The 12,052-nt window shown below is 37.0% G+C and overlaps 1 protein-coding gene across 1 annotated transcript in view; it reads left to right on the top strand.

Moving 5' to 3' along the window:
* Positions 1-12,052, top strand: part of ABCB11 (ATP binding cassette subfamily B member 11) — a 120,498-nt gene that overhangs the window by 93,954 nt on the left and 14,492 nt on the right. The window contains exons 20-23 of the mRNA XM_055108392.1: positions 299-403; positions 494-655; positions 8,840-9,043; positions 9,848-10,089. Coding sequence (XP_054964367.1) covers positions 299-403; positions 494-655; positions 8,840-9,043; positions 9,848-10,089 — 713 coding nt within the window. The remainder of the gene's footprint in view (positions 1-298; positions 404-493; positions 656-8,839; positions 9,044-9,847; positions 10,090-12,052) is intronic.

Raw genomic sequence — 12,052 nt, 5'->3', positions numbered from 1 at the left:
ATTAGAGGAAGGTACAGAGATTTCCCATATACCCCCTACCCCCCTACATGCATAACCTCCCCCATTATCAACATCTCCCACCAGAATGATACATTTCCTACAATTAATGAACATACATTGACACATCATTATCACAGATCCACAGCTTACATTAGGGTTCACTCTTGGTGTTGTATATTTTATGAATTTGGACAGATATATAATGACATGGTAAGAAAAATTCATTTTAAACATGTAAATAGATTTATTTTTCTATTTATAATAACAAAGTTACTTTCTTGCTTCCTATCTTTCCAAGACTTTTTCAATTCCTGATAAAGAGGAACAAAGGTCACAGATCAATGGTGTGTGCCTACTTTTTGTAGCAATGGGCTGTGTATCTCTTTTCACCCAATTTCTACAGGTAAGAAATGTTATTTTTCAGTAAGTGATTTAGTTATTTTTCCTTTTTTCTCATTAAAATGTCTCTAACATCTCCCTCTTCATGTTTTAGGGATATGCCTTTGCTAAATCCGGGGAGCTTCTAACAAAAAGGCTACGTAAATTTGGTTTCAGGGCAATGCTGGGGCAAGATATTGCCTGGTTTGATGACCTCAGAAATAGCCCTGGAGCATTGACAACAAGACTTGCTACAGATGCTTCCCAAGTTCAAGGGGTGAGCTATGGGAGGGGAAATAGAAGTATATTAACTGCATTGGCATTCTTTCATTAGAGCATTCTGACAATCACCTGCATGTTTTCTATGGAATAGGGACCAGTGGGATTGGGATATCCTAAAGCCACATTTTCCACTGCTTCTAACACTGACAAACAGCAGCTAAAGCACAGTGTCTCCCAGGCAGTGCCCAGAATCAATATATGGCATGCACCAAAATCTGTCAGGGTTTTGGATTTCCTCTGAGTCTAACTTAGGAACATTTCTGAGTCTGTTTTCAGGCCCAGAGACTCAGCTTCAACAAGATTCAATACTGCCCCCCAGGGGGTGGGTGAACAGGGCAAGGAAGTCTCCTAACTCACACAGGACCCCAGAGTGTGGTTTAGCCTTATGAACAGAGAAGCTGTCCTGGGCAGCCTCTGGAGGAGCCCAGTCAGGAAACTGAGGGAAAGAAATAAACGATTTTTATCTAGAATCTTGAAGGCGTCGAAGAGCTGACTTTCTGATTAAGGTAGACAGAGCTGTGGTGTGTGTAAACCCCAAAACCTACAGCCTTGTTCAAGGGGCTTACGCATATGATGAGGCTAGACTTTTATAAAACCAGGTGTTTGGATTAAAGTGAAGAGAGCCAAATTGCCCTTCCAACATCTCTACCCACTTTCTGTGAACATTTAAAAAAAAAAAACCCTAACTTAAAATTATTTTTAAAAAGAAATAATATGTTAATAAATTCTTTAAAAAACAAAACCAAAGGAAAAAAATTTTAAGTACAATTTTAAAACTGAACTATGGTCTGTGAGGCTCCTAGAAGAAAAAAACTCACTGGACTGATAGTGCTGTACTGTAGCACGTCTCAACTCCTAGACAGTTTAACCAAAATACCGAAAATGATATGGCAGAATTTCAACGGATCATGGAATCCTTTCACTCAGGGGGAAATCCCTATAAATAGGCCACTTTCAATTCATCTAGGCTTTTTCTGTAAGCACATGTGTTTCCCATAGACTTAGGGTTACACTCTACATATGTGTTGCAGTCTTTCTTGTTTCCCCTGAAATAATCTAAGGTGAACATATTTTCATAATTATGTATTCTTCTACAGTAGATTTTTAATGAGTGCACAATACTTCATTCTCATCTACTGTCATGTCTTAAAGGATTCTCTAGTTACGTTTTTCCCCTAGGTTTTTTTCCTCCTTATAAGCAATTTATATCATTTTATATCGAGCTTGCCACATCCTTGATTATTTTCTTAGTTCTCAAAATGTAATCACTGAATCAGTGTATAATCATTTTGGAAAATTTTGATATGCATTGCATAACTGCTTAAAGAAACTTTGTTCCAATTTCACTCTCATCATTGGAGTACTGTAGTCTACTCCCTTTACTCTTGAATTTAGGCTAAATAAATAAGTCATAATCTTATCTCTTCTATTTTTGTGGCCTTCAATCTGCAAGGAGCTTTTGAAGGTTATTTGCTATCACTAGAATTCAGAGAGTAGCATCTAATTATCTTAAAAACACTTATCTTTTTAAAAAGAGGATTTTCTCAGAATTTTTCTAATACTTTTGTTGTTTTTTAAAAAATAAGATTGCTAGCCCAGGTCAAACTTATCTTAAGATTAGTGTGAGGTAGATTTGGCTTTGTTTTCTTGAAGTTGGATAGAAAATATTTCAAAAATATTTTTTTAATATAGATTACATTTTCTACTGGTTTGAAATGTTTCCTCCCATTGTGAATATTAACTTCCCATATATGCTTAGAACTAACTTTGGAGATTCTCTAGTCTGAATTGATCAGTTTGACTTATTCTATTTAAAACCTTATTGTTTTAATTGATAATTTTTTTTGATTTTTGTAGACACATACCAAGTAGGTGTATATATTTATGGGGTACATGAGAGGTTTTGATACAAGCATGCAATGTGAAGTAAGTGCATTATGAAGAATGAGGTATCCGTTCCCTCAAGCATTTATCCTTTGTGTTACAAACAATCCAATTACACTCTTAGTTATTTTTAAGTGTACAATTAAATTATTTATTATAGTCATTCTATTGTGCTGTCAAATAGTATGTCTTATTAATTCTTTCTATTTTTTTTGCACCCTTTGTTTTAATTCTTATAACTTGATACATTTTAGTATCTGGTAAGGCAAATCCCTGCACACTAATTTTTCCTCTTCGAAATTCTCTTATCTATTTCTGGATGTTAATTATTTTAATACATTTTACACTCATTTTAATTTCTTCTAAAAATTTATTTTTATTCTGGTGAAATTCATATACACACATACATACACAGTAGGATTGCTATTGTGGGGATACTAAATTTTCCTGAGAGACATACAAACAAGACTCTAGTTTTTAGCAAGATTCATAGTTGTATTAATATGTCCCACTATCTTGCTCACTTTTTCTCATGTATTTTTTCCACTATTTTGAATGAGATCTTTTTCTCAATTATATCTGTAAATGAGTTGAGATGAAAGCTGTTAGTTTTTGTATACTTATCTTAAGGACTTTCCAAGCTCTCTTATAAGTTATAATTTTAGAAATTTAATAGTCTACTGGGTTTTCTACGTATATAATAAAATACCAGATATAGTTCTGAAATATTACAGGTTTGGTTTCAGACCACCGCAATAAAGAGAATATTGCCATAAAGCATGTCACACTAATTTTTTCGCTTCCTAGTGCATATAAAAGTTGTATTTACACTATACTGTATTCTACTAACTATGCAATAGCTTTATGTCTAAAAATAAACAATGTACATATCTTAATTTATTAATAGCAACTGACTGACCACGGTGGTGGTTGCTGAAAGTTAGACTGGCAATATCTTATAAGACAACTGTGAAGTTTGCCTCATCAATTGACTCTTCCTTTCATGAAAGATTTATTTGTAGCATGTAATGCTGATTGATAGTATTTTACCCACAGTAGAATGTCTTTCAAAATTGGATTGAGTTCTCTTAAACCCTCCTGCTACTTTCATCAACATAGCATTTTCACCAGGAGTGGATTTCATCTCAGGAAACCACTTTGCTTATCCATAAGAAGCAACTGCTTATCCATTCAAGTTTTATCATGAGATTGCAGGAATTTAATGCAGCACATCTTCAGACTCCACTTCTAATTCTAGTTATCTTGCTATTTTCATGACATCTGCAGTTACTCCCTCTGAAGTCTTGAACCCTCAAAGTCATCTGTGAGGGTTGGAATCAACTTCTTTCAAGCACCTATTTATGTGGATATTCTGACCTCCTCCCATGAATCACAAATGTTCTTTCATAAATATATATATACATATAAAGTGTATATCTATATATACACTGTAAGTTCTAGGGTACATGTTCTTAATGGCATCTAGAATGGCGAATCCTTTCCAGAAGGTTTTCAATTTACTTTGCCCAGTTCCCTCGGAGGAATAACTATGGCAGATGTAGCCTTGTAAAATGTTACTTCTTAAATAAAAAGACTTCAAAGTGAAAATTACTCCCTGACCCATGGGCAGCAGAATTCATGTTGGGTTAACAAGCACAACAACATTCATCTCCTTGTACATCTCCGTCAGAGCACCTGGGTGACTAGGTGCATTGTCAATGAGCACTAATATTTTTGAAAGCTGTACTTTTTCCTGAACAGTAGGTGTCAACAGTGGCTTAAAATATTCAAAAAACTGTGTTTTCAACAGATGTGCTGTCATCCAGCCTTTATTATTCTATTTATAGAACATAGGCAGAGGAGATTTAGCATGCCTCTTAGGGGCCTAGAATTTTTGGAATGGTAAGCTTCAACTTAAAGTCATCAGCTGCATTATCCCCAAACAAGAGAGTCAGCCTGTTTTTCGTAAGTTTGAAGTCAGGCATTGACTTCTCCTCTCTAGATATGAAAGTCCTAGATGGCATCTTCCTCCAATAGAAAGCTGTTTGGTCAACACAGAAAATATATTAATTTGGTGTAGCCACCTGTATCAATGACCTTAGCTAGATCTTCTGGAGAACTTGTGGCAGCTTCTACATTAGCACTGCTGCTTCACCTTGCACCTTTACATTGTAGAGATGCTTTTTTCCTTAAACCTCATAAACCAACTTTTCTCCCAAAGGTTCCTCACTTCTCTCAGCCTTACTAGAATTGAAGAGAGTTAGGGCCTTGTTCTGAATTAGGTTTGGCTTAAGGCAATGTTGTAGCAGGTTTGATCTTGTCTCCAGACCACTCAAACTTTCTTCATATCATCAATAAAGCTGGTTCACTTCACTTTCTTATTATTTGTGTGTTCACTAGAATAGCACTTTTATTTCCTTCAAGAACTTTTTTTTCTGCATTCACAGCTTGACTATTTATTTAGTCCTATCTCAGGACTAAATGAGGCTAAAATGAGGCCTAACTTTTAGCTTATCTCAGCCTTCAACACACCTTCCTCACTGAGCTTAGTCATTTCTAGCTTTTGATTTAAAGTGAGAGATGTGTGACTTTATTTCACTTGAACACTTAGAGGCCAAGGTAGGGTTATTAATTGGCCTAATTTCAATATTATTGTGTCTCAGGTAATAGGGAGGTCTGAGGATAGAAAGAGAGAGAGACAGAATGACCAGTCAGTGGAGCAGTCAGAACAAACACATTTATTGAATAAGTTTTCAGTCTTATATTGGCGTGGTTCATGGTGCTCTAAAATGATGGCAATAATAATGCCAAAGATCACTGATCACAGATCACCATAACAGATATAATAAAGAAAAAGTTTGAATATTTTGAGAATTACTAAAATGTGATGCAGAAACATAAAATGAACACATACCATTGGAAAAATGGCACCAATAGAATTGCTCTGCATATGCAGGGTTGCCACAAACCTTCAATTAGTAAAAATCACAATATCTGCTAAGGAAAAAATGCAAAAAAGATCATTTTGTCTTTTCTTTTCTTTTCTTTTTTTATGTTTATACTCATTTTATTTTCTTATTATATTAGCTAGAGCTCATTGAGAAATAAGAGTGGTAGTAGAGGTGATTCTCTCAAGCAAGACAAAAACTCAAAACGACAAAGTAGACATGTTGGACTTCATAAATTCAAAACTTTTATATAAACAAATGATAAACTAGAAAAGCATTTATAATAAATATTAATATCCCTAATATAACCATATTATGTGTAGTGTTCCTAAAACTATCATGAACGATATTCATGAGGATGGGGAATAACTGACACTTTCATACAATGTACAAAGTTTTTCAATGTTTTTTGGAGAGTAATAGTAAATAATAGTAAGCAAATGTTTTGGAGAGTAGTAGTAAATAATGATATCCCCCAAAAACTTTAGAGTTGCTTTTCAAGTATTCTGTAATGCCTGACAGTCCTTGCCAACCAGAAATTCTTTTTCTTTTTTAATTATATACTCTTTGAACAGAATTCTCATGAGTGAATTCCCTCCTATTGTGTAAGAATGTGTGTTCAAGGATATTTATCATTTTTTATATTAACCAAAAAATTAATAAAATTCCCTGGAAACTACCCAAATATCCATCAACAAAAAAAGAGTTGAATCAATTATGATACACTTATACTAAGGAATATTGCACAGCTATTTTTTAAAGTGTTCCTATATATTGATCTGGAAGGATAGTTATGTAACATTGATAAGTGAAAAAAGTCAAAGTACAAAGTAATATGTAGAGTATGAGCCCTTTTTGTAAAGAAAAAAATTAAAATATATGTATATATTGTTAAATATGTATCTATGTTTTGTTTGTGTCTTAGGTTGTATTAGTTTCAATTTTTTAAAAAATACCAATTGAATAAAATGTAAAAGGAAACAAAATAACGACATCCCATAGAACTGCAAAGTTGCTTTTCAAGTCCTCTGTAATGCCTGAGAGTCCTTGCCAACCAAAAATTCTTTTTAACAAAAAAATGTGGTAAAATATTTGTAACACAAAATTTACTACTTTAACCATCTTTAAGTGTACAGCTGAATGGCATTAAGTACATTCACATTGTTATGTAACCATCACCACTATTCATCTCTAGAAATGTTTTACCGTTCCAAACAGAAATTCTGTACCCTTGAAACGGTAACTCCCCATCCTGCTCTCCCTCCCCTCAGCCCCAGCAACCACCATTTTACTTTCTGTGTCTATGAATCTGACTACTCTGTGTACCTCATCTAAGTGGAATCATATGAATTTATCCTTTTATGTCTGGCTTATTTCACATAACATGATGTTTTTGAAGTTTCTCTATGCTATAGTATGTGTCAAGCTACATTTTTATGGATGTTTATTTTATGGATATATCATGTTTTCTTTATTCATTCATCTGTCTGTGGACATTCAGGTTGTTTGGCTGTTGTGAATAATTCTGCTCTGAACATGGGTGTACAAATGAGAAATTCTTGATTTAGCCTGTTAGTCTCCAAGGAAGTTAGCACTAACACATGGGAATGCTTTGGGACACAATTTTATATTCCACTTGTGTCTTCAATTCAGTATAAAGATGCAAATTATTCCTGAATAACACTGCCTTAGCATCGAATGGTTACTAACAGGTTACCTTTTGTCGTTTTACATTTTTTTGTCTTAAATAATAATGTGTTTCTACAATTTTAAAAAGAAGTGATGTAATTGTCCTCACCCAAGTATTTTCTACAGAGTGTGCCAAGCTTTGGTCGTACCTGCCTAGCTGCAACTGAAACGAAGATTTGGAACCATTGGATACTCTGATTAGTATAGATATAATTACCACAGTGGTCCATTCTCCATCTATATTGGGACTGAATCCATTTTGTCCATCTGCATTGACTAAATAGCTGTGTATTACAGCAGCATGTAACTTTGTACCAATGAGCAGACTAACTTCAATGAGAATCAAAGTGGTATCTTAGAATAGTCTTGTATCAACTTCAAAAATATAATTATAGAGCAAGCATTAATCTTCATTGAATAAGTAATATTACCTCAAGCCCAATGGCTGGATATCTTCAAACAAGCCAAATGCATCAGTACTTGACACATGTGTAGCCCATGTTTAGGGCTGCATTAATCTCAGACAGACTGCTCTAGCACTGACACTCTTAAAATGAGATTAGTCAATAAATGAACTTCGGATAAGCTATGAATAAAGAACCTTTTAATTAATTCAGCCTTCAGATACATTATGGGAGCTCATCATTTAAAAGAACTTAATCATTTAAAAGAACTTAACTTTTTGAACACGGGACTACCATATGACCCAGCAATTCCACTCCTAGGTCTATATCCAAAAGAATTGAAAGCAGGGACTTGAAAGGTGCTTATACACCAGTGTTCATAGCAGCATTATTCACAATAGCCAAAAGTTGGAAATAACCCCAGTGTCCATCAATGGATGAATGGATATACAAAATGTGATATACACATACAATGGAATATTCAGTTTTAAAAGGGAATGAAGCTAGGTGTGATGGCTCGTGCCTGCAATCCCAGCACTATGGGAGGCCAAGGTGGGAGGATCACTTGAGCTTAGGAGTTTAAGACCAGCCTGGGCAACATAGTGAGACCTCATTTCTACTAAGATTAAAAAATTAGCAGGTGTAGTGGCATGCATCTGTGGTCTCAGCTACTTAGCATGCTGGGGCAGGAGGGCTGCTTGAGCCCAGGAGGTCAAGGCTACAGTGAGCCATAATTATGCCACTTCCCTCCAGCCTGGGTGACAGAGTGAGACCGTGTCTCAAAATAAAATAAAATAAACAAAAAATAAAAATAAAAAGGAATGAAATGTTTATACCTGCTACAACATGCCTGAAGCTTGAAAACATTATGCTTAGCAAAATAAGCCAGACACAGAAGGAAAAATATTGTATGATTCTACTTCTAGAGATACCTAGAGTAGGCAAATTTATACAGACAGAGAGTTAGAATAGAAGTCACCAAGAGCTTGGGGGAGAGAGAAGAAAGGGAGGTTATTGTTTAATGGATACAGAGTTTTTGTTGGACATGGTTTTAAAAGCTTTAGGTATAGATGTGTGATGGTTACAAAACATTGTGAAATGCCACTGAATTGTACACTTAAGAATGGTTAAAATGATATATATTGTTATGTATATTTTATCACAACTTTATAAAAGGTCTGACCTTTTTGTGTAATGGTAGTTGGTAAAAGCGACTGTGTGTCTGAGACGGGTTGATTGCTTTTTGGTTTGCAGGCTGCCGGCTCTCAGATCGGGATGATAGTCAATTCCTTCACTAACGTCACTGTGGCCATGATCATTGCCTTCTCCTTTAGCTGGAAGCTGAGCCTGGTCATCTTGTGCTTCTTCCCCTTCTTGGCTTTATCAGGAGCCACACAGACCAGGATGTTGACAGGATTTGCCTCTCGAGATAAGCAGGCCCTGGAGATGGTGGGACAGGTAATCTTGCAGATCTAATTTTCCCATTCCTCATGGCTGAGTGGCTATCAGACAAACTGTTAAAAACGAATAGTACGAAGAGACTGAAGGAAGCTGTCAGCCCACAAGACAGGCACACTTAAGAACCTTCCACCACCCTTTCTATGCGTGCTTGGCCCAAAGGCTGAGGCAATAAAGCTCCGAGGCTCTGAGTATGAGCCAGTGTGGAGAAATAGCGGGGTGAACACAGGATTGCCTGTTCAATTTCCTCTCGCATAGTGATTCATTCCACATTCCAATTTGGTGTACTCTCACTTGCAGGGGTGGATAGTTCAGTTTTCTGGCCGTGAAGCTTTTGCAATTTAATGGTTCCCCTGAACCATGCTTTCCACACACAGAGGAGCTGTGATGGTTTTAATGGCACATGCCTTTTCTCTTCATACTTTAGAGTCCCCCAGGCTTGGGGCAAGTGTCTTTCCCAACCAGAATTATGAGCTACAGTTTAGGTTTTGGATACACTTAGGTTTTAGCTACACATTTTAAAGTGTGTTCTAATTAATATCTTGTCCTTGGGGGGTAAATGAGGGATGGTAGCATAAACACTTCTCAAGTATAAGAATTAAGGGAAACTTGACTTTAACTGAAAAATTGTCTCGTGGTCCCGTTGGGTTGATCTCCAGCCACTTCTTTGTATTCCCAGATGATGCATTCTCTGATTTGTACCACATTCTGCCATTTGCACCATCTAATCCAGGCAGCCACTGAAATGTCACGAAAGGAGTTATTTCTGCCCTTGTATTCCTAAGACTCTTTTTCAATCTTCAGATTACAAATGAAGCCCTCAGTAACATCCGCACTGTTGCTGGAATTGGAAAGGAGAGGCGGTTCATTGAAGCACTTGAGACTGAGCTGGAGAAGCCCCTCAAGACAGCCATTCAGAAAGCCAATATTTACGGATTCTGCTTTGCCTTTGCCCAGTGCATCATGTTTATTGCAAATTCTGCTTCCTACAGATATGGAGGTTACTTAATCCCCAATGAGGGGCTCCATTTCAGCTATGTGTTCAGGTGAGGAATATCTAGCCAAGGTGAGAAAAGATCAACACAGAAGGAAGGAATAGCCTGGTTCTGTCAGTTAGCTTTTTGCTGCTTAGCAAACCATCCCAAGCTTGGTGTCTTACAATAGCTGGGATTAATTATTTCTCAAGATTCTGTGGGTCATCAGGGCGGTTCTTCTGACCTGGGCTGACTCAGTCAGGCTTCTGTGTATTCTTCTGTCTCCACATGGCCTGTCTAGCAGATGAGCTTCTTTTCTTCATATTATGGCCTCAGAGTTCCAAGTGCCACAAAAGAGGGCAAGCCCCACTGTGCAAGTACTTTTCAAGTCTCTCCACGCAAAGAAACTTTCTAATTTTCTGTTCGGCCAAAGAAAGTCATACCATCAAGCCCAGGTTTAAGGAATAGAAAAAAATAGAATCCACTTTTTGATGAGAGGAGTAAAAAAGCCATGTTGCAAAGGGATGCATGATAGTGTGAATTAATATGATCGTTGTTTATAAACAATCTGCCACACATGTTAATGCTGAGAAAATCTAGAGGTCTTGGCTAAGATGGTTCATAGAGAACTGTTTTGTTTGAACTCCTCTCTTGCAAAGAGGGCTGACTCCTCCCAGCTGACTCCTCCTAGGCAGAGACAGCATGGGCCATACAGGTGAAGGATGTTCCATTCGTATAGCCAAAGCCTGCTTTTCTAAGAAGATTAGCTTTTAGTCCAATTTCTCACATTTCCAGAGGTGAAAGCCTAAGGGTGTCAGGGTACTGGGGAATGAGGTACACATGTATATGGGCGAGTCGGGAGGTAAGGGTGGAGATGGTCTGAGAAAGGTTTGGAGGGCATTAGGAAAAGTGGTCCTATAGGAACCGGTTCTTGGGTTTCCTTCTCTAGCCATGAGTCCCGCCTTCTCACCTGGTATCTCTTTCAGCACTTCTCTCCCACTCCACTACACCCTCCCAGCTAGGAAAGTGTCTCTTTTCTAAATCTTTGCATATTTAAAGCTACTAATCTAAATTAGAAAACACAAACCATTGCTTATTTTTATTTAGTTTATATTAAGGTTTTAGAATAATTTTAGAATAATTTAGAATAATTTTAGAATAATTTAGAATAATTTTTTGCCAACATGTAAAAATCTGGGGCTACAGGCTGGGTGCGGTGGCTCATGCCTGTAATCTCAGCGCCTCAGGCCAAGGCGGGTGGATCACTTGAGGTCAGGAGTTCAAGACCAGCCTGGCCAACATGGCGAAACCTCATCTCTACAAAAAATACAAAAATTAGCCGGGTATGGTGATGCGTGCCTGTAATCCCAGCTACTTGGGAGGCTGAGGCAAGAGAAAGGAGAATCGCTTGAACCCAGGAGGCAGAGGCTGCAGTGAGCTGAGATCATGCCACTACACTCCAGCCTGGGTGACAGAGTGAGACTCCATCTCAAAACAAAACAAAACAAAACAAAACAAAACAAAAACTGGAACTACAGAAAACTCCCAATTTCTGGCTTCACTTTAAAAATTGGAAAGTCATCTTCCACCATTTTCCATTTCATTTCAAGTGCTTTTCATTCCCTTAGGCTTTAAACTGGGCTCCCGGGGATGTTTGGATTTGCAATTCTGGCCTAAAACAATTCCTGCTTATGAACTGAGCAGTGTGACACACAAAGACACATCCCTTATCCCTATCCCCATCCCAGGCAGACCCTCTGTGCATGACAGTGCAGGTGAACAGCTTTGGGGGCTACTACTCACATCATAGTCTCTACAGCAACAAAGTTATCTCTCATTATATTTATCATTCGTTTATTCATTCACTCACTCTTTCGTTAATTAAGTACATGTTGACTATAGTTAGAGGCTAAGACAAGTAGAAGGAGACAGGCAATTGCATCTGTCTTGCTCTCTGAAGCATAAATTATATACATGCCTGGTGCAAAATTAATGCTTATATCATCAATCATTATCTTTTGTATACCTATTATAG

Source organism: Pan paniscus, chromosome 13 (genome assembly GCF_029289425.2).
Source record: "Pan paniscus chromosome 13, NHGRI_mPanPan1-v2.0_pri, whole genome shotgun sequence".
Lineage (NCBI taxonomy): Eukaryota > Metazoa > Chordata > Mammalia > Primates > Hominidae > Pan > Pan paniscus.
This window is presented reverse-complemented; position numbering and strand designations above follow the sequence as displayed.